At 42.9% G+C, this 27920-nt stretch overlaps 1 protein-coding gene across 2 annotated transcripts in view; it reads right to left on the bottom strand.

Moving 5' to 3' along the window:
- Positions 1 to 14170: 14170 nt before the first annotated feature.
- The window catches only part of LOC310660475 (sodium channel protein type 1 subunit alpha-like), a 53237-nt gene continuing 39487 nt past the window's right edge, over positions 14171 to 27920 (bottom strand). For both annotated transcript variants that reach the window (XM_083405278.1, XM_083405277.1), the window contains 9 exons: positions 27642 to 27796; positions 26389 to 26562; positions 24921 to 25043; positions 22245 to 22517; positions 21903 to 21956; positions 20474 to 20615; positions 17640 to 17740; positions 17202 to 17472; positions 14171 to 16170 (listed from right to left, as the gene is read on the bottom strand). In XM_083405278.1, the coding sequence (XP_083261404.1) occupies positions 15011 to 16170; positions 17202 to 17472; positions 17640 to 17740; positions 20474 to 20615; positions 21903 to 21956; positions 22245 to 22517; positions 24921 to 25043; positions 26389 to 26562; positions 27642 to 27796 (2453 nt within the window). In that variant the 3' untranslated portion in view covers positions 14171 to 15010. The remainder of the gene's footprint in view (positions 16171 to 17201; positions 17473 to 17639; positions 17741 to 20473; positions 20616 to 21902; positions 21957 to 22244; positions 22518 to 24920; positions 25044 to 26388; positions 26563 to 27641; positions 27797 to 27920) is intronic.

Genomic DNA, 27920 nt, shown 5'->3' with positions numbered 1-27920 from the left:
AGATTGCAGGTGTCATGTGCCATATTGAATGAGGCATCCCTGCTCTTCTCTCACACACCTAAATAAAACTATAGAACCTGCCAGCATTACTCCAAGGGGAGAGGGGGGAGAATACTGCTGGCATCCCAAAGTCCATTATTCACAGCCACACAGGACTTGGGAGATAATACATAACTGTCCACCCAAGCAACTGCTAGCATTTCATGAAAAGGTTCAAATAAACATGTCCCCTTTTATGTGTTAGCTTATATGTGGCCACAGGTATTCACATTTTGAACCCAAAGCCTGAACATCAGTTTTTTCTTTTGTCTCGACTCTACCTGAATAAAACATGCAGCGTGAGTCCCTTTTCTAAGGCACCTGCGCGCTTTGAAACAAAAATATTTCGCTCTTCTGACTGAGCATAGATAATAACATCTTCCAGTTTGAACTGCCAGCGCTTCACTCCACCCTGCCCCCAAGAACACATTTGCAAAATCAATCATTCCTTCCTTTTGTATTTCACTTGCAATAACTCGGATGGAAATGACCTAAAACATCCTTGGTGATGATTCCTTTCTCGATGATTAGGAGTGCTTCACCCTCCCCAAGAAAGCCACATTGTCGGCTTATAATTATTTCCAGCAGTCCCTCTTGGCTCCGTTTGGTATGGATCTTAGATCAATGGCTTCTGGTCTGCAACAGCTCTGCAGAACTCCACTGCCAAGAAACCTCCACCTTCATCAGGAATCCAGACTGCAAATTGTCAGTAATCACAGTGGAAAGCTACATTTAGGCTCCCACTTTCCCATAAGCTCTCTGCAGCCCCTTCCATTCTAAAATTCTTATGTTAGCATCAGACAGGCCTCAAAAATATGTCTCATCATAGGGAAAGGGGGCGGGGAATGAAGAAATTGGCTCCGCCCTCCCATCCTCAGATACATGGCTCACCCGTTTAATTTATAGTGCTGCCCACATTTTTCTCTCTCCAGCAGACAAAATATTTAGCCCCTGAAATCTCCCTCTCTCCCACCCTTCTCTCTCTCCTCTTAGAAAAATGCCTATCATGACAGGTATATGTCTGTGTTGCAGAAGGTCACATCTGTGGTCCTCCAAATGTCATTAGACTCCAAACTCCTATCAGCCCCAGCCAGGGTAGTCAAGGGCCAGTAATGGTGGGGGTTGTTCCAACAACATCAGGAGCACCACAGATTCCCTGTCCTCTGGCCTACTCGGACTACCACTAGCTCTCCAGGGTCTCATGCAGCTTCTTTGCCATCACCACTTGAGACCCTTAAGCACAGATCCCTGGGACCAAACCAGGCTTCTTCTATATGCAAGGCATAGTGATGGATCATTTTCTACCAGAAGTCTTATACCCTGCACCGCTTGGAAATTCAGGTGAGGAAACCCCAAAATCTGTGCCATTTTGAAAACCGTGGTGAAAACCAGTGCAGTTTTGAAAAGTTCAGTTCGCCATCTTGATTCAAAATGGTGTCCAGTTGAATCCAAACAAAGAGGATAACCTGCTTCTTGTTCTGCTTGATCACTTTCTTTAATTTTCTAGCATTTCTTGAAAGGCAGGTGGCACCTTATTTTACAATCAGCAACCAATTTCCCCCCTTTCTTTTAGCATTTATGGGGAGCAGGGCAAAGATGCAAATAATAATGCAGAATTGCTCTGCCTACTTTTGCAAGAAGCTCACAATTCTCTTTATCCTCAAAACTGGAAGAAAGCACCTGATGGCATAACTGTAACATCTCAGCCACCAATACCATTTATTTTCACAACACTCTTGCTAACATCTACTTGATTTAAGACATTCATAGGTAAAGGTGTCTTAGTAAGACACAGCAATGTGAATTGGAACATAGAAGGGTGTTTACTTCTCACTGTTTACAGTGGTACATATATTTATCCAAATGTTGTGTGGGACATTCAGAAAACTAGGAGCTATAAAAAAGGAGTGTGTGGATTAAATTTGGATGACAAAATCAGTCTGATTTGGAAATAGGACTTGCCAAAAGCAAAGCAGGATCCTTCTAAATTGTTGCAAACAGAACTGAGGTCTCCAAGGCAATTCATAGTTATTTTGAGATTCAGACTTTAAAATAAATGTGCAGTCAATGTATCTGCAAAAGTTGACAATACCATCTCTTCCATTCATTCCTCTCACCTCACCTTTCCCTAGCCTCTCAGAAGTCAAATAACCGCTGCTGGAAAATTCTACAATGGTGGGACAAAACTGACCATGGAGCCTAGTATTTTTATAATAGGTTCATAAGAGAAAAACTGTATCTATTTATAGAAAACAAAACTAAGAAATTCTCATTAATAACATTTTCTTTGGCTGCGTCCCAAGGAGAAAGAGTACAGACTCCTTGTATCTTTAAAATATATTTAATCAACACTCACATTGGTAATAAACAGATTTGTGATGTTGAGCTGACGGTGTTTTAGCAGATGACTCAGTCTTTTTAATTATAGCCTCCAAATGTATATTAGAACCAGGGCTGAATGCAATCCCTGTGAGAAATGTCATTGGCATTATCAAAACTCCCCATAGTTTCCCCTCAAACATTCTCTGACATTCACCCTAAGTAGGAATCTCCAAATCAGCCTCACATTCTTTTTAGGCAAAATCAATGCTAATCAGAAGATGGTGAGAATATGCCTGTGTCTGTCTGTACTATGGATGGGGGAGAAATCTGGTTCAGTTGATGTTTAAAGGTGAATCTACCTCATTCTCACTTTCTAAAACACACAAATCAAAACATAGCCATCCTTTTAATTTGCACATGTACAAATTTTGGTAAAGTATTGTGTTTTCATGTTATGCTTTATGCTTTTAAATTTTTCGGATTCACTTGTAGTAGTTGTAATAGTAATGCCCCATTGATTTCACTGCATTTAAGCATGACTAAGATTGGATCAAACTCTATGTGGCCAATAGCTTTTTCAAACCAGCTTGCCTTAGTGGTGGCACACAAAAGAGAGATTATCTAGGTGGGTACTGTGTATGTTGGTGTGCTAATGTTGTAAAGGTAAGGTATAGGACCCCTGGATGGTTTAGTTCGGTCGAATTTGATTAAGGGGTGTGCTTTCAGGCTGAGGGAGCCAGCGTTTGCCTGTAGGCAGCTTCCAGGTCATGTTTGAATCCGCACGACGGGGTGAGCTCCCATTGCTTTTACCCAGTTTCTGCTAATGTTGTATGTATGAGGATGAAGGCAAAGCCAGCCAGGTGGAATGCTGTATATACTCATTTTCCTTCATGTCTGGCAGTGTCATGTTTAAATCTGGTGTGAGCTCTTTGGATACTCAAAACAAACAAATGCCTGAACTTACCATTAAGGTCTTTCAAGATCTGAAATTATTTCCACATGTATATTCATTATAATTGATTTGATTGATTTTCGCTGTTGCCTTTAAGTTTTATTATAGCGTTTCATATTTTTATGCCGTCTCCTACTATTTATTGTTTTGCACATTGATTTTTATGTTTCAATAAGGTCTGTAATTTGCAAGCTGCTTTTGAATTATTTCTATCCAATTCAAAGCAGGAATACTTGGAATACTTCAGTATTCTATTGTAATAATGAACAAACATGTTACCCAAGTTGGGGTGTTTCTTGTCATCTGGGCAGCCCAGGACCTCCATACGCGCTGCCCAGGCTTGCACCCCAGAGAGAACACTTTGGGGCTGGCAACACAGAGGTTTGACTTCAGCCCTGGAGGGACACTGGTCTCTCGAGATGGATGGATGCTAATGACAACAATAATCAGCACATCCAGAACATAGGAAGATGCACTGTAAAGAGTGAGATGTAGCAGTCCATGTAGCTCAGTCTTGTCTGCACAGATTGTGGCTCTCTAGGATTTCAGAAGGAAGTCTCTCTGAACCCTACTTGGAGATGCTGAGGTCTGAACTGAGGATCCTCCTGCTGGTATGAACACCACAGCACATTTGAGACACATTTGTGTCTTTGTAGATTCCTATGTTTGCTTCATTCACAGTGCAGTACTAGGCATGTTGATGCATTTTATGGTTCCTGTTCTGAGCTGGCTTGAATGGTAAAGGTAAAGTGATAAAGGGACCCCTGACTATTAGGTCTAGTCGTGGACGACTCTGGGTTGTGGCGCTCATCTCGCTTTATTGGCCGAGGAAGCGGGCGTACAGCTTCCGGGTTATGTGGCCAGCATGACTAAGCCGCTTCTGGCGAACCAGAGCAGCACATGGAAACGCCGTTTATCTTCCTGCCAGAGTGGTACCCATTTATCTACTTGAACATTGACGTGCTTTCGAACTGCTAGGTTGGCAGGAGCAGGGACCGAGCAACGGGAGCTCACCTCGTCATGGGGATTTGAACTGCTGACCTTCTGATCAGCAAGCCCTTGGCTCTGTGGTTTAGCCCACAGCGCCACCCACTTGAACTTTTTCTAAAAAGAAAAAAGCAGGGCAGAATTGTTTTGAATAAGCATTTCCTTGGGGTTTGTGCCATGTCTGGAGAATGGCAGAAACGGCTGCAGACTACCCAGACCCTCTCTGCATTGTGAAATATTTATTGCTGTAGTGTATTTTAGATACTGACAAGTGTACAATGCGGAAAGGCTGCCATGGAATGTATGCCCGCCATTTTAAAAAGACGCAGCTGAAACATAGATGCACATCTTATTCCTCGAAGATGCAGATTCTTAAAACCATCAGTGTCCTAATATGCATGTTGCTTTTCAGCAGATAACAATTTCATACCTTTAATACAATATGCCAACAATCACATACCTTTCAACACAATGTGCATACCAAAATGGGTTGGTGGGTTAAACAGCAGCTGCTGTCCAAGTGTAGCTTTCATTGTGTCTCTTGATTCAACTCCAGCAAACTTGCAGCATCAACTGACTGAACGGAAAGGGGGGAAAGAAACAGTCCAAAATGCAGAACTTGGCTGCCTTTTGGGTTTCTGATAAATTGTTGATGAGGTGCCTTTCCCTGTTTCCATCAAGAGCTGCTCTTGCAGCAGGGACCATGTGTGAGCCGGCATGCAATTTCCCTTCTCTCCCCAGAGATGAGAATGTGCCGCAGTTTACTTTGCTTGGGTTGCACTGCAGTGTGATCTATTTTCTTAAGACAGGCACTAGGTGGATCTGTGTTTCGTGCTACAAAGCAGCTGTCGCTCCACAATAGAGGTGTGTGTGAGAGAGAATCTTTTTTTTTTAAGGGTACCTGCATCACTTCAATAGAGCTGTGTGCTAAAAGAAGGAAAGCAGCAATGTGCTCCCATCATTTCTCTCCTGAACGTGTTGTTAATAATGCAGAGGTTTGCCAGCCATTATTAATTCTTGTACTGCAGTCTTTGCTACGGTGAGATTTCTCCTAATGTACTTCAGAGGTAGATAATTTTTTTTCCTGGATGCATTCTGCAATGAGAGCAATTTAGTTGTTTCTAGGGTATGCAACAACCAATACACTTGGGCCCTTGGTGGTTGGCTTTTAGAGGTATTCTGTGTTATTTTTATCTGGTACAACCCTCGGCTTGCATATAATATCCCAACTTACTGCCACTTTAGCACATTGTGGTCTGCTTTTGCACTGACGCATGGAAAAAATGTGCATCTTCTCTCCAGCAATTAAAGACAAAGCTTCATGTGCAAAATGCCTAACATGCTCCAAAGAAGATCTCAACAAGATGCAAAATAATATTAGGAATTCCCCCCATCCCAGACACCTATTGTCTGCAGACTAGGTGTGAGACAATATGTCAGTGTGGAGGCTGGTCATTTAAGGTGAGTGGCGCACCACCCCACCAACCTTAGTCGGCCTTCAGTCAGCCCACACCTACCTGCTTGTCGACATGCAGAGGGCTGGGAGGCCAGCTGGTTAGCCCCAGCTGGGCCGTCACCTTCCAGTCATCCCGCTGTGAAGACCATCGGCCTCTGCTCCGATGTAAATCAGGGACCCAGGCTTCAAAGCCAGGGCACACTATCAGCAGATCGTACTGTGCACACAGAATAGGCATGAGGCTTGTGAAAGCATACAACAACTACAGATTTTTTAATCATAAATCAGGACAAAGAAGCATGTCGTCTCTCTCTTCGTCTTTCTCAGTGAGAACGGGAAAAGCAAAAGCTATACACACAATGGAAGTTCCCAGCAAGCTGTGCTGGAATGTAAACAGACATGTGACACGCAACAGTTCCACACGTCTGCTTCTTAAGGTGGAATGGAAATTTCAACCTGCCTTCTTACTTACAGCCAGCACACTGAGGTGGCCCTGACCCTTCCTCCTCCATCTCAATTTTGCTCTCCCTCAGCAGGGAGGAGGATGGGAACAAAACCAGAATTAGTTGGCTCCACCTGTCATTGGCTCTGGCACCACCTACTGATGGACTCCCTTCCTTCTGCCCTACCAGTCCCCATGGGCATGAGGCACCACTGCAGCCAGCCGCTGAAAATCAGCGTCTAGGATTGTGGTGAGCCAGAGGCAGACATCAACAATGGTATGGAGGCTGCAACCTGGAATCAGCCATGGTGATACCACTAGACTGATGATCTTGAAAGATAACACTCACATGAAATGTTACAAGGACTCCGAGTGGCGAATGAAGCTTTCTTCCTCCATCATCTACATTGTATATGATTTTTCACCCAAGGCAACAGGCAGGTAAGAGAAGCAGTGGTCAGCTATCAAAGCACAGTAAAAAGCTGTTGGAAGAGAAGGAGTGGGAAGTGGGAAAAGGGGTGGAAACATACTGAGGAAGGTATGAAGCGCTGGTGGAGAAATCTCTCTGATCTAGAAATGTATTTGTGAGCAGAACTCTAAAGCAGCAAACCCAAACGACGAGTTTTGCAATCCAGTTTGTGTGTCAGCGGGCTCTTTGGCATCCAGTTCATAGGAGGAGTTACATGGTGGACCATATGTGGAACAGTGGTGGGAAAAATTAGGAAAGATGTAGTATAAAATTACCCTGTGCTGACAGAATTCTAGCAACTGTGCAGTGCTCCAATGCCATGCTTCAGCTTTGACAGGCATCGAGAAAGTCCACAGTTTGTCCGAAATTCCTATATTTCCCTAGTAAGAACATTATATATGGATTATTAAAGCAACCAATAGATTGCTCCTTCCTCCTGGGCCATGTTCAGAAAGTGGTGGTGGGGGATGAGGTGTTCAAACCCCTGGGCTCTCACTTGTGGGGTGCCTCATGGTTCTGTCCTCTCCCTCATGTTTTTCAACATCTACATGCAGCCGCTGGGAGAGATCATCAGGGGGTTTGGGCTGGGTGTTCATCAGTATGCGGATGATACCCAGCTCTACCTCTCTTTTAAATCAGAACCAGTGAAGGCGGTGAAGGCCCTGTGTGAGTGCCTGGAGGCGGTTGGAGGATGGATGGCAGCTAACAGATTGAGGTTGAATCCTGACAAGCCAGAAGTACTGTTTTGGGGACAGGAGGTGGGTAGGTGTGGAGGACTCCCTGGTCCTGAATGAGGTAACTGTGCCCTTGAAGGACCAAGTGCGCAGCCTGGGAGTCATTTTGGACTCGCAGCTGTCCATGGAGGTGCAGGTAAATTCTGTGTCCAGGGCAGCTGCTTACCAGCTCCATCTGGTACGCGGGCTGAGACCCTATCTGCCCGCAGACTGTCTTGCCAGAGTGGTGCATACTCTGGTTATCTCTCACTTTGACTACTGCAATGCGCTCTATGTGGGGCTACCATTGAAGGTGACCCGGAAAATACAACTAATCCAGAATGCAACAGCTAGACTGGTGACTGGGATTGGCTGCCGAGACCACATAGCACCGGTTTTGAAAGACCTACATTGGCTCCCAGTATGTTTCTGAGCACAATTCAAACTGTTGGTGCTGACCTTTAAAGCCCTAAATGGCCTCGGTCCAGTATACCTGAAGGAGCGTCTCCACCCCCATTGTTCTGCCCTGACACTGAGGTCCAGCGCCGAGGGCCTTCTGGCAGTTCCCTCACTGCGAGAAGCCAAGTTACAGGGAACCAGGCAGAGGGCCTTCTCGGTAGTGGCACCCGCCCTGTGGAACACCCTCCCCCCAGATGTTAAAGAGAACAACTACCAGACTTTTAGAAGACATCTGAAGGCAGCCCTATTTGGAGAAGCTTTTGATGTTTGACGGACAACTGTATTTTAATATTTTGTTGGAAGCCGCCCAGAGTGGCTGGGGAAACCCAGCCAGATGGGCGGGGTATAAATAATATGTTGTTGTTGTTGTTAGGATGGCCAGAGCGAGCTTGGGAGTCTCAAATGGCTTGCAAGGACATTTCTCAAGTGTGGCTCTCAGTCAGCTCAGCTATTGGAAGTTGTTTAACAACTGCCATGGCTTTGACCTGTGCCTTTTTCCAGCCACTCCTTGGGATCAAGGCAGCGCCTCAGAAATATATGCCAGGGTTGCTGCCAACATCCTTTTTTGGATGATGCAAGTCAAGAGCTCAGGGGCAGAGTAATGGGAAAGAAGGAAGGAACTATGAACTAGCAAGAGAATAGGGGTGACAAGTAAGAGGAAAAAGTAGCTGGGAGAAAACAGTGCTCAGGAGAACAAAAAGCAGCAGGGGGCTACCTGAGGCATTAGTCGTCATTCACTGCCCTAGGAAAGTATTGGCTATCCAATGATTGAAGACGGGGGGGGGGGGGGGGATTTGTAATGGCATTTGTGTGGGTAATGAATCGAATCTTCTCCATGTAAAACAAGCTGACAATGACTGTTCATTACATTTTAAGACAACAGAGGCACAAAATGAATCTGCATTATGATAAAAATTATTAGCTTTATTTTTTTGGCTTGTTAGTAATGTAGTTTGATAGTTATTTATGCTAAAATAGTCTTCTACATGCAGTTCATCAATATAGATTACTAGTCGATAGCAAAAGTAAAAGAGTAAGTTTCGCTTTTTCCCTCTGTAAGAAACCGACAAAACAAAACAAAAAATGTCCTGATAATGATTTGATTCTAGTATTACTGTTTTGTTCTTGTGGAAGGAGGAGATGAAATTACAGACTGTGGGCCCCATGCAGGACAGTTCAAATACAGCACGGATAAAAAATGAGTTATCTATGAAGAAATACTGCAACAGATGGAGTAGTCGATAAATTATAAGATCAAAATGACTGATCAAAGCAATGTCAGGAGGGAAAAACAATCATTTACTCTTTTTGTCAGTTACAAAGATCAGGCCATTCAGAGGCAAGTGAACATGGTCCCCTTGTAATGTGAAATTGTTTCATCTGCAACTTTGTTCAATTTTTCTCCTTACATGACCCACTGAAGAAGAGGTAACAAGGGGACGGGTAGTGAAGAAGTCAAACTTGTTTGTACCTGTTAAATGTTGTACTGTGGTGATATAAAACAAATGGTCTAATAAATACATACATAAATAAATAAGTAAGTGATTATTGCAGTCACAAATCCTATTATAACTGCAAACTGGTAACATAAAGCAAGGTGACTTTGAGAATATAAAAAGGTTATATAAATGTATATTCTTAAACCAATTAAGGCTGCCATCCACACTTAGCCAGGAGCATGTCCAGCTGAAAACAAAAGGGACTTGCTTCTGAGTAGACATGTAAAGTATTGCACTTGTTTACAGCACATCTTTATAGAAACGATTTTGCATCACATGACTGCCATTAAAAAGGACACTTTTAAGCGGCATCAGGTTGTTGCTAACTTAAAAAAAACCTCTTGTCTCTACAATGGATTGGTTTCTGCCACTGATGCATGATTTCCTATGCTAGGACACAGGAAAGAGTACCAGAATACAATCTTCTTCTGAATGCCCTGTGCAAGGCTGTATGTATTCTAAACCAGCTCTAGATGCTGCACAAAATCAAACCTAAATTCTGTAGCCAATATATACTGCAGAACTTCATTGCCTTTGCACATGTCAACCACACTTCAAAGAACGGTATTTTAGAAGGATTTGGGATTTTTCTTTCTGTAAAAGACTGGAGAAGCAGTAGGCACAGAGGGAAAGAGGCAGGGGATGGCAAAGCATGATGACTTATATATCTGGGCCTCCAGGTGTTGTCGAACTACCACCAGCCTCAGCCAGGATAGCCAAGAGTCGGGGATGATGGGAGTTGCTGTCCATTGACATCTGGAGGACTGCAGGTTCCCCAGCTCCTGGCTTATACTACCTGTAAGGAATACAGGTAAGGCTGCCACCTGATTAAAGAAATATTCAGTCAACTGTAAATTTTATTAGTGAAGTAATGAAGTGATCACATTTACGTATGGCTAAAGCAATAGGCCCAAAGCAAAACGCATACATTTGCTTTTAGAAGATGCCTGCAAGGTATGTGATTTGTAAGAGAGGCATTCGCTCCTGTGTGACAGTGAATGGGGAAAGGTTCTTCTAAGGCGGCGCTTGCCATCTGCAGTTTGGGAGATTATTTGTAAATTACAGTAAAATAAAGTAAATTTGCCACCTGATTAACTGCAGGCACTTGTTGATGAAAACATTTTAAAGCAAAAAAGCAAAAGATGTGTTATGTTGGCCCATAAGAAAACAAACAAACAAACAAACTCCACAGTATGGCAATGTCTTTATTGGGCCAACCAAAATATCACAGTAAGGAAGCTCTCCAGAACTCTTCATTGGGTAGGAGCGGGGGAAGAGAAAATCTGGCTTGCTGTTAAAGCTATAAAGTCTGCAATGTTGCGGACCCTGGGAAGAGGTAGCAAACTTCATAGATAAGGCTCTCCAAGGTGCCATGCAGGTTGCAAGTTACACCCAGGGATGCTGGGATGAAGAAACACAGTCAGAATCGCCATTTTTTTTTTCCTTTTGGAAAATATGCATTCCAGCTGTTCTCTATATCTGTCGATCAGTTAAGCTAACAGGTTCATATTATAGACCCGGGCTGCAGGGAATAAGCATCACCTAAGAGACAGCCAAATAAGGCACTCAAGCTCCACTCTCTGGCCGTATTAAATCCACAACAACCGTTGCCCCTCACAATCCAGTGGACTATTTGGTTTTCAACAAGAGAGAAGGGTGGGGAGAGAAAAAGGCGAGGTCCTCAGAACACCTGGCTCTGACCCCAGTATCAGAGAGGATGCTTCCACCGCAAACCCACACTTGCACAGAATACACACAGCCCTTGCTTTATTATCCAGCTGATAATGTCATAGAAAAGAACGTTAACAGCTGCTGGAAGATTGCACACTAAACAGAAGGCTCATTTCTTGCAGTAAATGCTACCTGTGTTAAGGCAATCATTCCTCTCTCTTTTTCTTTTCATAAACAAATGCTACTTTTCAAAAGCCCAAGGATTTATTCAAAAGGGCAAGCACTGATACACACAGTCAGTTTTGCACAGGAAAGAATACGGTTGTTTCAGGACAAGCAATACGCTACATATTTGAATATTCCCTCCAGTACAGGGCACTACAGAACAATGGAGGCCAGATTTTGTCTTGGCTTGTGGCTCCCCCTGGCTACAATTTCATATCCTGGAGGGATTTAACATTTGGTTAGGATTCTTGGCTACGTTTGTCCAAAGCATAGCAATATAAGGCAAGTAAGAAATTACCAACTGGTCCAGTTCAATGGATGAATTGTGGAATGTACTGGTTAGAATGCAATATTTCATGATAAAAGAGGGAGGAAGGGGAGGGGAAATCCACCCAACTACCTTAAAGTGTGCAGCAAAATTTTTAGCTGCACAAATACAACTTCATCCTGGCATTTCAATCTGCAAATAGCTGAAGTGATGCAACCCTGAAACCTGATGTTAGGCTTCTCTTTTTGGTTATTTGCAATTTTTTTCCTCTATGCATGAGCTATAGAGTAGGGCACGGCTACATGCAAATCTCTTATCTGTACGTGAGAGAGAATCACGGTAAACTAACTTGCCAAATAAGCGCCAGAGGGGCAGCCATGCTAGTCTATTGCAGAAAATACACATAAGATTCTTGTGATGCCAAAAATAAAATAAAATAAAAACGAAATGAAACACTTTGTGAATCAGTTAGTCTTTTAATGGTGCCATTATTAAACTTCATTTTTGTTTTTGCCAAATCAATTTTTAAGAAGAATATGTAAGTTAAAGAATATATATTTTTAAAAAATCTAACCAAAACAACTACTGGACAAATAAAAGCTACATGGACTGTGTAGATATTAAGTGCAGTTTTGAAAGCAAGCTTCCACCTATATTTTGTCATGGTCAATCATGTTATGCGTGCATGTGCCTAGTTTCTGAGATAGAACCTAGGCACGTGCATACCTAGGAAGAGCATATTCCATGCCATATTTTAGAATATGCATAGCCCTATTCAGGCATTCAAACTGAGGCTTAAACATGTGGGGAAAGGGAGTGTGGTAGCTCCACACCCATCACTCTCCAGGTGTTCAGGGGTAATGGTTTGCACCAAGTAAGCCTCCTGTCCTTCTGCAGGCTCACACACATTTTAGAACCTTGAAAAACCAAATGTACAAGAATCTCCACCAGCATAGGAGGCTCCCCCACCGCAGACAGTTGCCTTTAAACATGTGGGGGGAAATGGGGCAAAGCTAGCACACTCATTAAACACCCCCCTCCTCACATGTTAAAGCCTTGTGATAAAGGCCTGAATAGGATGTATATGTATTCTGGGTTGATTCTGCCAATGGCACCCTTCTATCCTTAGGGAGGAGAAGTGTGGAAATTTCATATTCTGATCTACCATGTGGCTTTACCATATTTCACAGCAATTCCTGGAACCATTCTTCATCTGAAGAAGGAAAATATCACCTCAGCATTCCCTCTCTAGTATAAATGCGCATGCATGTGCGCACACACAAACCAAAATTACATCCGAATACAGTGCTACCTCGGGTTAAGTACTTAATTCATTCCGGAGGTCTGTTCTTAACCTGAAGCACCACTTTAGCTAATGGGGTCTGCCGCAGCTGCTGCGCCGCCAGAGCACGATTTCTGTTCTTACCCTGAAGCAAAGTTCTTAACCTGAAGCACTATTTCTGGGTTAGAAGAGTCTGTAACCTGAAGTGTATTTAACCTGAAGTGTATGTAACCCGAGGTACCACTGTAGTAGAGCTGGAGGAAGGGGAATTGGCCCAACTAGCCTACCCCAGCCCATGGTCAGCAATGCTGAGAGCCACAGTTCAACAGCATCTGGAGTGCACCAAATTGGCGAATGCTAGGCCCAAACCATGAGAATCTCTCAGGAGCAGCCATTGAAGTTTTCGGAATTGACCAAACTAAACGATTTTGGAAAGGGGAAGCGACAGAGGGATCCTTAGAACTACCAGGTGAAAACAGTGCCTGGTGGCTTTCGATATTACTATCTCACCTCTTTAAGGGCACTGAGCAAGTTTCAGGCAATTTAAATAAGCCAATGGCCTTATCTGTGAGATGCACTGGTTCCTTTCAAAGCGGAGGAGCCTGGAGTCAGCAGCAGCCAGCGAAGCAGTTCAGTAGGCAGAATTACTGGTTAATTCTGCAGAGCAAGGGTGAATTCCTATCCTCAGCTGTAAGTGACAGGAAACAGCAAGCATCACAGCCAACACCATGGAAGTGGACAGTTGCAGTCTAGCAGCCCCACCAAAATCAGAGAGCACATGCCTTTATGGTGTTGGCTGCAATGCCTCAAGTTTTCCCTTAGGGATTATGGGTGAGGGTTGCACCCCTGTAGCAGCTGTTGGCTCTCCCTGGAGAACCACTTCATAGGCCACTTCTGCCTGGATTGGACCTTCCTTTGCAAAGATGCTTGTGCTTCCTCTCCAGCCTGCCAAGTGTTGGCTGATGCCATTCTCAGCTACTGCTTTCCACTTGGGCTTTTCTCTTGCCTTGCATCTCCTCCTCACTGCCCCTTGTGTTGAGGAGCTGAGCTGAGCACCTGTCGGTTGTTCAGAGGAGTCGCTCTGAGCTTTTCTTTTCATGCTGGAATTTTGAATTGTTCACCCTCCTGTTTCTTTTCTCACAATGGAGCTCTCCGGAGTAGACTAAGGTAGGCCAGATCATTTCATAGAACCACAAAATTGTAGAGCTGGACTGGACCCATTAGGGTCACCTAGTTCAAGCTCCTGCACTACAGGAATCTTTTGCCCAACGTGGGGCAAAAATTAATTTTTTTTAGCAGTGGCCATTATTTGTTCTTGAGCCAGAATTTGGGGACTGCAAGGATTGTGTGTGGGGTGTGTGTGTGTGTGTGTGTGTGTGTGTAACTTTTAACTAAACTTGTCCTTTTCTGCATATCTACAAAGGCAGTTTGATTTTTAAGCCCTATGCCATGTCTATGCAAGCACAGCCGATGCTTAACTTAATATCTAAACGGAACCTGGCACATACACAACAACATCCTTTAACCACGTTGACACTTCTTCCTTTCTTCTGACTGTTCCGCCTACCTGACATGCCTCTTTAGAACGCCATCTCTTTGCAGCGGACCCAGGGTTTTCTGCTAAATGCTTGTATTGGACCACACCCACAATGAGTAGAAGTCCAAAATATCACATCCATATCCTAAGTTATAAAGGGTGGTGTGTTGGTGGGGGGGGGGGGAGGGAATGCATGTAAACAAATATATGAGAGAGAGCACCTTGCTCCTTTGCTCAACATATAATTAAACAGTGATTTGTAAACAGAAAAATGGCGGCACCAAGAGAAATTTGTCAAACAGGACACATGTGGCGACTGGGATGCACACAGTGGATACAATTACTTCAGCAGTGGTGGGTACTTTTTTTGTTATGATAGACACAATTATGGACGTGTCCTGACAGTTTGTAGCTATTTTGCACATCCATCTCCATCCGCGCCTCTTGGTTTGAAGCACAGCATTGTCCTCACAAGTCTGCTACCCTACTATTCAGCCAACAATAAGATGACGATTGCCTTATTCATGTTCAACGCTGGCCTTGGGTGTGCAAGTGTACTATGTTGGATAACTGTAGAAACAGGCAGTTTGGCATAAACTTCCAGCACAATCCCTATCAGTTATCAGTGGTAACTTCCTTATGCTGTAAACAAATTTGCTATAGACAGGATCACACGTTCACTTTCGTTTTTACTTTTTGCTCTCCTTGTCATCTTTGTCTTTTTCTTCTTTTTCTGACTTTTCTTGTTCGTATTTGTCTGGCTTTGTCACACTGTCATATGAAGGTGGTGACGTGGTGGAGCAGCTCCTCTTCCTCGTTTCCAGGGGCAAGTTCAAACTCAACTTATCAGGGTCCATTTTGTTTTTGCCTTTGTCATATATGAATGAAGGTTTACGCACCGGGTTTGAGGCACGGTACCGCCTGTAGGCTCGCTGGATGACTTTAGCGGACTCCAGCTCCAGTTTCCGCCTCAGAGTAGTTGTAATGGGTTCGTAGGAGACTTTGGAAGGGTTGGCAGCCATAAACCGATCTTCCATTTGAACACGGAGAGCATCCATTTCATCACTTTCGCCCAAGACACGTTTCGTGAAAGCAAACAAGATGTCAAGGCAGTGAATTCTGTCGCCGCTGACGATGGGAAGATCCATTGCAATAAGCTGGAGGTGGTTTGGCTTTGGTATTAAAAGAGGCGGCTCCAGAGAAGCTGCAAAATCAAAGAGTTTGCAGTACTCTATAAATTGGGTTGCATCCGGATCAAACTTTTCCCAAACCTCATAGAACATCTCAAAATCGTCTTCACCTAAAGGCTCAGCGCTTTCTTCTGTGGCAACGCTGAAGTTCTCCAGAATGACAGCAATGTACATGTTGACCACAACCAGAAATGAGATGATAATGTAGCTGACAAAGAAGAAAATCCCAACAGAAGGATTGCCACAGTCTCCTTTGGTTGTGCTTCCTGGGTGGACTTTTTCAGGGTCACAGTCTGGCGGCCCACTGTTGAGAATGGGGGCCAGCAAGCGATCCCAGCCCCCAGAGGTGGTGATTTGGAAGAGGCAGATCATGCTGTTGGCAAATGTTTCAAAGTTGAACATGTCATCAACCCCAATTTCCTTTTTCACATAGGCAAACTGGGACATTCCAAATATAGCGTAGATGAACATGACCAGGAAAAGGAGGAGGCCAATGTTAAACAAGGCAGGGAGAGACATCATCAAGGCAAAAAGCAGAGTGCGGATCCCTTTAGCACCCTTGATGAGACGCAGGATGCGACCTATCCTGGCAAGTCGGATCACTCGGAACAAAGTGGGCGACACAAAGTATTTTTCAATGAGTTTGGACAGGAAAAGACCTGTTTTAAAAAAATACGGCAAACCATTTTATAATATTACATATTAATGTAATACACAATCACATCCTTTTCAATCAGGGGCTGCAGTGTGAGGTGGAAATGGCAAATCAGTATCCCCATGTTTTGCTTTTTTACCTGGAATTGGCTCTAGTTCACATATTGTGGTTATTTTCTGACTCAACTGTCCTGTGAAAGATCAAGGGGAGAATGCTAGGCTAGGCTGACATTGGGATGTCTACAGCTCCTGCCGTCACTGGGATAATTAATTTTCTCTGTGTATACTATGGGATGGATTCAAAAATTCTATCCTGCTCACAGGATGTCCATGCTAGATGAAGGGGGTATGGGTAATTTTGCTGAAATTCTCCCCTGTGGCCACTAAACATCTGCTCTGGAAGGGTGAGGGAACCTTCAGACCTGTAAGGCAGGGTAACTGCAGGGGAACAGACAAACATGGTCCCCTATTTCTGCCAGTAGGAGCTCAAAGTCGCCCCCACAAGCAGAGGAAGGCCTTGTAAGCCACCTTGGAAAGTTTTATATCCTGAAAGGTGGGATTTAAATAATAGTGATTTATGAAATAATACTCCTTTTTGAAAGCTGCCTGACCTGGTGGTTATCACTGCACCTTGCAGGAACGAAGTTAATTGTTAACTGTATGAAGAAGTGTTTTTATTTTGCCCATTCTGACCCTGCTGCCAATCAATTTCATTGGGTGCCTCTGATGTGTCATGAGAGGAGTTGACATAGGTTTTTCTCCATCCACTCTTCATACCATTTCTGACCCCACTAAATTGAATCCCCTGCATCTACAAAGTCTCAAGTACTTATAAAAGACCTTTATGTCATTTCTGATGCAATACAATGTTAAAACAATTCGCCATGCATGCTACAATGTAGACTTTGTAGTCTCAAGTGGAGAAAAAGGGAATTAAGTGGGTACCAGCAACGTTTACAACAGTTTATGCCAAATCTCCAAAATACTTTCTTTAGCTGACCCTTTTCTTCACTTATGAGCCCCAAATATTTCTTACCTATAATAGAGATAATGACGACCACAAAATCAAATATATTCCAACCAATAGTGAAATAATAATAGCGGAGTGCAATCAATTTCAGGAGAAACTCCCCAGTGAAAAGGATGATGAAAATCACATTGATCCAGTACAAAGTGTCTTCCACAGAGGGGTCCTGGTTATCTGTTTCTACCATCATGGTGATCATATTGAGGCAGATGAGAACCATGATCCCGATGTCAAAGGCTTGTTTGGTTACGAAATCAAAAACAAAGCCTTGGAATTTATTCTGCAGAAACAAGACAGAGAGAAATAAGACAGGAAAAGGGTGTGAGGTCATTTCATGGGCAAGGGAAAGCTGTTTTTCTCAGTGAACTTGCTTTTTAAACTTCAATGAAAGCTTTTGTCTGATTAATGCAATTTTTGTTTTTTAAAAACGATACAAGACATTCTTACTGCTGGCCTGGGTATGGGTTTCTGCGGTTTCTTGGACCCCAGCTTTTTCATTGCATTGTAATATTTCTTCTGTTCTTCTGTCAGAAAAATGTCTTGTCCTCCTAAGTAAAGGAATTAAAAAAAAACCACTGGTTATAACCATAACTTTAGACTCATAAGTACACACTTGGCCACTGTACTCCATGCGTTGATAACCTTGAGGCTGGATTACTGCAATGTGCTCTATGTGGGGCTGCCCTGGAAGCTCCAGCAGGTGAAAACTGCTGATGGGAGCAGATGCCAGACAGCCTGTGACACATCTGCTAAAACATCTGCACTGACTGCCCATGTGCTCATGGCCCAGCTTCAAGTTTCAAGGTTCTTGCATTAATACACAAAACCCTGAACAACTTGGATCCAGGATACCTTAAGGACCTTGAGCACTAATATCCCGGCTTGATCACAGAGATCATCTGCAGGAGTGCTGCCTGTTGTACCTCATCTTGCAGAGGCCCAACTGGCTTCAAACAGAAACCAGGAATATAGTGTAGCTATGGAACACTCTTTCATCAGAGATATGGCAGCCCCTTCACTTTTGACTTTTGTGCATTTCTTGAAGACTTTTTTATGTTGGTAGCCCTTTGCACCTGTTTAAATCGATTAGCTGGTCACTTTAATGATTATGTGACTTTTTAAAATAGTGCTTTATGTTTAATTGTTGTACACCACACTGATATTTTATGACGCAGCGACACAAAAACATTTTTAATACATATATAAATGGGTAAACCCCATTTATTTCAAGTAGATGGGCAAGCGCATTACTTCTTCATGGATATATTTTAACCACAAAACTTTGGGATTCACCTAACAAGCCCTGTGTGGAAACTCTGTGTAAGGACTTCTGCTTGCACTATGGGGTTTCCGCCCCTCTCCCTGTGCCCCTCAAATTGGCTCTGGAGTGCCTAAGAACTCCCAGAATGGACTATGGGAGGAAAGGGGGATGCATCATTCTGTCTCAAAAGCTGATATGCTCATGTAGATGGAACATCGGCATTTAATTCCATCCATAAAGATGGAACATTCACCTGCCCAGTCTACCAGTGCAGGCATTATTTTGCATTCATGTAGGGTTTGTTTTAAAGAGGAAAATGAAAATATTTGATGCGGATCATTGTTTGATGAATACCCTTTGTTCCCTAAGTGATGGAATATCCTTGAAAGAAGCCGTTTACTGGCTTCGGTTAACTCCTTCTTGAATTGAATTACTTCTGGTACTTGCTTAGTGGTGGTTTTTGGTACATATGCTGTACGTTTCAATTTAATTTATTTTCATCATCCATAGGTCACTGCAAATTGTATTAGAGGATACTGACAGCTTGCATACAGTGCAGAATGTTGATTTAATTGATTTAATTGTTGTATCAGTTGACCTCCAGCAGAAGGAATAGTAATTCTATCAACAGTTTGGATTGGATCAAAAGATTCCCTCTTCCTGAGATGGAAACAGCTTCCTTAGAAGGAAAGAGTTTCTGTCAGAGAAAAACTCGTTCCAATGAAATTCCTTCTATTCAAGAAATGGAATCCCTGATGCTCCCAAATAAAATATAGTGGTGGTTTATGGTTGGGAAGGACTGAATGGAGAACAACGAGATCCATTAAAAATCATACATATCTGTAACTAACTAATCAACTTCAGAGCCATGATGCTCTGATGTACACTTGGAGTTCCTATCCCTTCTCCCCATACATATCAGAATGTGAAGCTCCTTGTCCATTTGGGGGCAAAGGGCTTGAGTAAGTTGTGGCACCTCAGCTCCAGGTATTCCTGGATGAGGAAAATTATCTACAGCCAAGTCAGTCAAGCTTCAGGTATAGTTATGAAATGGAGACTGCCTTGGTCACCTGGATGGATTATCTATGTAGGACAATGGGGAGAGTGTTCCTGTTGGTTCTGCTGGTCCTCTCTATGACTTTTGATACCACCAGTCATGCTATCCTTCTAGACCTTATGGTGGGAATGGGAGACACAGTTTTACAGTGATTCTGGACCTTCTTGGAGGGGCAGTTTCAGAAGGAGGTGCTAGGGGACTCCTGTTTGATACTTTGGCCTTTGGTCTATGGTGTCTCTCATGGTTCCATCTTCTTCCCCAAGCTGTATCTACACAAAACCACAGGGGGAGGATGTCTGGGTTTTGAGATCACCAATATGCTGATGACACCCAACTCTATCTCTCTTTTTCCTTCCAAATTCAATAACCTGGTCAAGTTCTAAAGCAGTGTTTGTTGTTGCTAATGGACGACGTGAGGTGCACTCAGGCACTCCATTTGCCTTATGGCTTACGCTCGTTTATCCATTTGTAAGAGATGCTGGAAAGGGGCAAATGTCTCATTGCAAACTTGCCAATGAGGTTTTATGCTGTAACAAAAAGTTCAGCTGACCATTCAGAAAACTGAATATTGGTGTAAATTAAGTAACACACCAGTCGTACTGTATAAGCATCTCCAAATGCTATGGCAGTAAGAAAACATAGTGCTGATTCTGGAATGGTACGCAACTATGACATTCTGAATGCAGTGGTACCTCGGGTTAAGTACCTAATTCATTCCAGAGGTCCCTTCTTAACCTGAAACTGTTCTTAACCTGAAGCACCACTTTAGCTAATGGGGTCTCCGCTGCTGCCGCACCGCCGGAGCACGATTTCTGTTCTCATCCTGAAGCAAAGTTCTTAACCCGAGGTACTATTTCTGGGTTAGCGGAGTCTGTAACCTGAAGCGTATGTAACCCGAGGTACCACTGTATTTTCTGTGAAACACAGCTCAATGTGTGAAGTAGAAATGAATAATCTGGACACTTATCTTCTTTTTTTGCTGGTTGAAATTATCAATGATGACACCAATGAAAAGATTCAAGGTGAAGAATGAACCAAAAATGATGAAGATGACGAAGTAAAGATACATGTACAGGTTGGCCTCATATCTGGGCTGTTTATCCAACTATAATGCAAGGAAACATAAAAATAGATCAGTACCCAATGGGCTGCATAGATTATCTTCTAAAAACATGTAGGTGCTTGCTTAAACACCAATACCAAGGAAATAAGAACAAGCATATAGATGTCTGTAGAAAATACATAAGGCCAGTTCACAAAACTAGAGCATATTTTAAAAAACCCAATGTTCCCTTATAGATACTGAAAAATGTTCTACAGAATGGCCTTGGTCTTGCAATTGCTTCCTGAGAACCACAGTTGGGATTAGTTTATTCCCATGTTTCACTGGCAATTTAAACTAGGGATACATTTGTTTCTAAGAGTTAATGGTACAGTAGGACTGGAATCCCTGGCATCTCTTTGTAGGGCTGGAAGACCCCAGTCTGAAATATTGGAGGGCTGCTTCCAATACTGATCCAGATGAACTAATGGTCTTTGCAGCCTCTTATGTTCCCAGGTCTGGGCCTCTAGTGCATGAGTGCTTGCTCCCACTCTCCCTTAGCTGTCACTAAAGAGAGGCAGGGGGGAAGAGAATAGAAACAAGGACTTAAGTGAGGGAGAAAATAAAAGGGAAAGGAAGGTCAAACAGGAGGCAGAGCTGCTAAATCACTTTCCTAACCAACAGACTCAAGGTAAAGGGTTAATTTGTGGGTGGACTGGCAATGAATGAGAGCGGGGTGGGAACTAACACTGTAAACGTAGTAAGAAAGACATAAGACTAGCTTGGGATGAAAAAGGCCACAATTTTATTGACAGCAGATGTAAACTGGATTTGGCATTGGCATTGAGTCTGTGTCCCGTAACAGCAAACCCGATTGCTGGCTGATATCACCATCAGGCTTAATCCTGGTGAAAGGATTTATGCAGATCTAATGGAGAAATCCCACCAGGATGCCATTTAGGGATGTCCTATGGCATGTTGGCCCCCATCTGAGCTTTCGGACACAACCCAAACCTTGGACCCCTTTAGTAGGATACCCTGAATTGTTCCCAGATTTGGGGCTAACCAAGGCAAAAAACAGACTTAAGAGTAAAAGGTTAACTTCATGCTCTTTGGTCCTTAGGAAAGCAATTTCCACTTCCAGAATATTCCCCTACTTGCCAAGTACCAAATCTTAGACAAGATGCCCAATATTTTTTTGGGGGGGGATGATGTTTTTAAAAACAAATTGGAAAGACAAGACTATTCTCGTTGTTAAGAGAATAAATATGATAGTAAGCGCTTTAAAACACACACACACACTTATAATCAGCATTTGAGAAAGAAAAAGATACACCATCATGTACTTACACCTGTGGAATCCACAGCAGCATACATTATCTCCATCCATCCTTTAAAGGTGGCCTATAAAGAGGCAATATGTTAAAAGCTATCCACGATCTAAGTTCTAATAGATGAGAATATGGTGCAAATTTTCCAAAGCAGAGCTTAAAACTCTTGCATATACAGGTGACCATTTTAGCACACATGGACAGCTGTAGGAGGAAACTGGGAAAGATTGCCTCCCCCTCCCTTCCTAGCAGGCGTCCTTCTATGAGCGGAAGGACACCAATGGGATTCCACCCGACAAAACTGACATCCAACCTACTGCCAATGGAAGTTATTACCGGTATTTAATGGGGGATTACTTACAACCTGAAGTAGAGAAAGGTATCCGGCTCCCACATTATCATAGTTTACTTTAACATTTGTCCATCTGGATACATTTGGCATACTTTCACAAACTGATTTATTCTGAACTATTTCATGTGAAATCATCTTCTGATCTGTATTATTCATGCAAAAGTAGAACGTGCCAGCAAACATATTGACACCCATGATGCTGAAAATTAGCCAGAATATAAGGCAAACGAGAAGCACGTTCATGATGGAGGGTATGGCTCCTACCAGAGCATTCACAACCACCTAGACAAAACGACAAAAGAAGTGAACAGAAGTTATTGAAACGGCTGCAAAAGATTTGATGTTGGGAAAAGTATTTAGGTAGCTTCTGATGGTGGTGTTAGATTTTATCAGATACTTAATAGTAAACTCCAATTAAATCCCAGTCAACTGGCTGAAGCATTTTAATGAACTGATTAGTTTGATTAACATAAATGTGCATTTAAATAAAAACCACAGTTCTGGGGGAAAGTTTCTAAACCATTACCATCATGGCTGTTAAGAGGCCATGTCTGTCGCTGTACTGGAGGCTCTTAGCAACTCCAGCGAAAGCAGTGGGCTCCTGCCTTATGCCTTATTATGTTTAACCCTATCCAGTGATAAGGCCTTATGCCTTAGTCTAGTTAGTTAGGATGATGTGGTCTTATTGCACAAATCATGCTTTAGGCTAGTTCTGTGCATTATGCTCAGAAGCAGGCTGTCTATGTGCATTTCATGCTTTATTCTTGCTTTACATGTATAAAGCTTGCAGTCTTTATCCAAAGCATGTTTATTGCTGCTGAATCCACCAAGAACAGCTGCCCTTGGCAAACCCCTCCCCACACCTCTTTCCCCCAAGGCATAATCCCTTTTCTAAGATGGAATGAGTCATCTTCTGGCTCTGTGATGATGCACACTTATGTCACAGAAGACCACATCTTTCTAAGATGATATGGTCACTTTGCATTTAAAAATATGTTTAAAAGGAGGATTGTTGTTGCTGCCCTAATAATTATTTAAGCCTAATATAAAAGGTAATGTGAATATTGCGTATTCAAATAACTATCTAAATAAATATATTCCACTAGAAGAAATGAGGAAGAGGAAGTGGGATCCTATTATGTGCTTAATAATGTATTAGAGAACAAATGAGAACAGAAGGTTGTGAATATAACAGGAGAGCTAATCTCTTACAGGCGGAGATATCAGCTTATTGCAGAGTGGGTGGGAAGGGATGATATTCACTTGGGTTATAACCAAAAGAAGGAGATTGGGTAAGAGGCTATTGTCTGGGACACCTGTATTGGGGGGGGGGGGGCAGCTAGAATGCAAGTGCAGAAAAGCTCCTGGTGAATATGACTGAAGATATGTATATGCTTGTTATCAAGCCTACTCAGTCGTAGTGAAGGCACCAAAGAAGAAGAAGAAGAGTTTGGATTTGATATCCCGCTTTATCACTACCCGAAGGAGTTTCAAAGCGGCTAACATTCTCCTTTCCCTTCCCGCCCCACAACAAACACTCTGTGAGGTGAGTGGGGCTGAGACACTTCAAAGAAGTGACTAGCCCAAGGACACCCAGCAGCTGCATGTGGAGGAGCAGGGACGCGAACGTGGTTCACCAGATTACGAGTCTACTGCTCTTAACACCACACTGGCTGAATTCGCTGCCTCCAGTGCATCATCTATATACCATGCAGTTCAGTTTTATTGCATGGAACAAGTGCTCTTACATACTGGTCCAAAGGAGGTTGTGGCCTGCTGTGATTTGCTTGCTATCTGCTTGGACCTTGACTCCACTGTTGTAGCATGTCAATCTCAAGGGGTGTCCAGAATGCTGTGTTGTTCAGTTTTGTTGAATGAGTTTCATTACCACAGCCTGCGTATGTTGGTAGGGTACCTGGTGGGTGCAGGTGACCATTTGCATTCTTTGACCCTTGACCCCCATGGCTGGTGATGGGAGGAGAAGGCAGAGCTTATCAATGCCTCACTCCAAGAGGGAATGGTATTGGGCTGCCTGGAAGAGGCAGCAGTAAGACCACTCCTTCAGAAATTCTCCCTGGAGCTGAAAGATCTGAACAACTATAGAATGGTTGCAAATGCCCCCTTTCTGGGAAAGATTCTTGAATGGGTGGTCTCTAGTCACTTTTGGGTGGGACTGGTTTTCAGTTAGGGTTTCGGTACTGAGACCACCCCACTCATTCACAAAGCCTACTGGGGGAATTTCCTCTCTCAATCTAAGCTACTTGGCAGGGCTGTTGGGAGGATAAACAGAAGTGAGAACCATGTATGCAGTCCTGAGGTCCTTGGAAAAGGATGGGACAAAAGTGAAGCATAGTAACAACAATTTTTCGTGTGGATGCCACACACACACAAAAATTCTCCCCAAGTCAAGTTATGCTTGCCTTGGATTTAATGTTTACTATAATTAATTAAATGTCTATACCACTCTTTATCAAAAGACCACAAAGTGGCTCACAACACATCCCACTGACTCCTTTTGGGGCATTATGGTTATCCTCAGCCCCCCACTCCTGGTTGAAAGCAATGTTCCTGCTAGCAACTCCAAACTAAAACAGCACCGATACCCTTACATTAAGAAACAGAGATGACCGCTTGCTGTTTCTGACCACGAGTCCCTCAACTGTTATTTAATGTTGTCTTGCTCACCCTCATTCCTTCAAATCGCGATAATGCTCTCAGAGGTCTCAAGGCTCTCAGTGTCCGAAGCGATTTAATGGGACCAAGTTCGGAAAAGTTCAAGGCATTGGCTATTAGACTCACTATAGAAACCTATTCAGAAACAACAACAGTTACAGAATTATTGAAAAAGTATAGATTATATCTTGTTAACAACAAAAACAACAGATAGAATTCAAATATCAGCTCGATTGCAAACTTAAACCAGAGGGGGAACCTGCATTACGCCAAGTAAACCGAGATGAATGTTCCTTCCTTCCTCCCCAGGAACAGCTCACCTGGTGGGATGGAGTCACAACAATAGCCTGCGAACAGCAGCAACACCTCCACATACTAAGAGGGGGACAGATGAGGAGGTTGCAAGGTTAGGGCTGTGTGGATGCGCTGGCAGACCCATCACATTGCCATCGCTAGCTTGCCCACACAACCCTGTGCTCTCTGTCTCCTTGTCCCTTCCTTTCCCATTAAGTGGCAGCAAAGTTGCTGATGGGAGGCTTTTGTTGCAGCCACTACTGGACAAGCTATTTCTGTTTCCTCCTACCTACCTACCCACATGTATATCCTGCCTTTTTTCCCAGGGTGGAACTTAGGGCAGTGAAATGGGTTTCCCAGGTTGTCTTTGAGGAGACCTAGGTCTGCTTAGCAAGGTTCCTGCCCTTAGAAAGGGTGCCCTCAGATATGGTGCCTTTCAAAATTCACTCCATATGGGTCTTGCACAATCGCAGGACATAGTTCCAGCAAAGGATGCATCTAAAGTACGAATTATCTTACTGTTATTCACCTCCCTGAATTACCCACCTATACTGTAAATGACAAACAATTCAGTAATGATGGGTACAGAATGAGCCCAGCTACTAACCACAAGACCAATGCGCCAATCTGCATCCAGGCATGTTGGAGGCCAGCTTCCTGACTAGCCCAGTAGCCAAACGTAGCACAGAATCAAGCTTACATGAGATATCGAAGGAGAAGATTATGAACACATCAAGTCACATGGCACAGCACTACAACGCTGCCACATCCCCACATCTAGGCAGTCATGAGTACACAAGAACACATGGGAAGAGAAATTGATAACTGTGGGCAACACTGTAGAAAGGGCACTGAGCACAAACAGAGGGCAAAGTGTTGCAACCCAGTTCATGAGAGACCAGAACAAATCCCTATATCTACAGAACACACCTGAATAAAAAGCAAGGGACTTCTATTACCAGTTCCTTCCCATAGGTACTATGTGTTAGGTCGCTGAAGCAAACACCCACTAGGTAAGATACCTAAACTGGTGAAGGTGACTGGGTGTACAAGAATGCATCTTGCTCTGACTGCGATGCATAACTGAGCCAAAATAGCCCACTTTAAATATTATGATGCATTATGATGAAAGCATGGCTCACCAACAATTCAATGTACAAAGCTGCTAGGCAAAGGAAGTACTTACATCAACTATCAGGAAATCGAGCCAGCACCAGGCATTTGTGAAATAGGCTTGAAACCCATAAGCTACCCACTTCAGAAGCATTTCCAGAATGAAGATGTATGTGAAGATCTTATCTGCATATTCAAGTACGATCTTGATAGTCTTGCGCTGTTCTATATATATATCTTCAAAAGCCTATGAAGGAAAACGCTACTACAAATAAGGTCATATTGGCTGGGGGGGGGTGCGGAGAGACAAAATGTCACTCATTCTGCTGTGCCTGATATTTTTTAAGGCTATGCTTTACATTTATGTACATCTCAATTACATTTTGGACACTTGTGACTTGCTATCCCATTGGAACATTTTCTAACATTTGCTTGAAATGCAGAATCTACACATTATCTAAACACGTACGTGCACCAAATTGGTTTGACAAGTTATAAGACATCTAGACGCTACCAACACTCTTTAAAATACTCTTTTAAAGAAGTTTCTGCTATTTTATTTAATTGATTTCAACATAGCCTCTCAAAAATAAAATTCTTCCCAATACATCAAAATGCACCAAACAACATTAAAAAATATATCAAAATGAAATGTAATTCTGTTTCATTAAAACTACCAATCCAACACCCAGAATATGGCATAATGCAGTATAATTCATGGGAAGGAGTTTATCAAAAAAAGGCTTGAAAACTAAAGCAGGAATGTGGAACCTATAGCCCTCCAGATGTTGTTAGACTCCCAGCTCTCATCAGTCCCACACAGAATGGCCAGAGCTCAGGAATGATGGGAGTTGTAGTCCAACTAGAGCAGTGGTTTTCAACCTGTGGGTCCCCAGATGTTGTTGGACTACAACTCCCATCATCCCTGAGCTCTGGCCTTGCTAGCTAGGGCTGATGGGAGTTGTAGTTCAACAACATCTGGGGACCCACAGGTTGAGAAAGGCTGATCTAGAGGGACACATTCCCACAACTTGTTTTAAGTGAGAAGGTCAGGATTAGGAAAGGAAACTAAAATGGTAGCATGGTAATAGACAAACCCAACTGTGACTATAAGAGAATCTTAACGAATAGCTACTTGGATTTCAAAGGGAGAAATATATATATATATATATATATATATATATATATATATATATATATATAACTAGAAGGGAATAGAAGACCACCCCAAAATAAATTCATTTGTGTACAAATTGGGACAATTCCTCCCATCCCAATTAATTAATACACTCCGTTCTTCAACATAATGATCTATATTCCACTTACCAAAGCACCACTGCTGAGAATGATCATGAAGACAATGAAGGTTTCAAACCAATTGTGTTCCACTATCTTATAGCAGGTTTTGCGAAGGTTCCACCATAATTTGCCCTTTCCAGATTCTATGCTGACCTGACAGCATTTGAATCTCCGTACACAGCCTGGAATCAGAATATTTGGTGGATGAAATGAAATAATTAAAAATAAAATAAAGTAAAATATTTAGGTAAACTCCAGGATATGGATTGGGCCCTGAGCTGCCCTTCTGCAAATGGAAGGAAATCC

This window comes from Podarcis tiliguerta (assembly GCF_965153285.1).
Source record: "Podarcis tiliguerta genome assembly, chromosome: 1".
NCBI classification, from domain to species: domain Eukaryota; kingdom Metazoa; phylum Chordata; class Lepidosauria; order Squamata; family Lacertidae; genus Podarcis; species Podarcis tiliguerta.
Note: the sequence above shows the minus strand (reverse complement) of the source record. Positions and strands in the feature narration are given on the sequence as shown.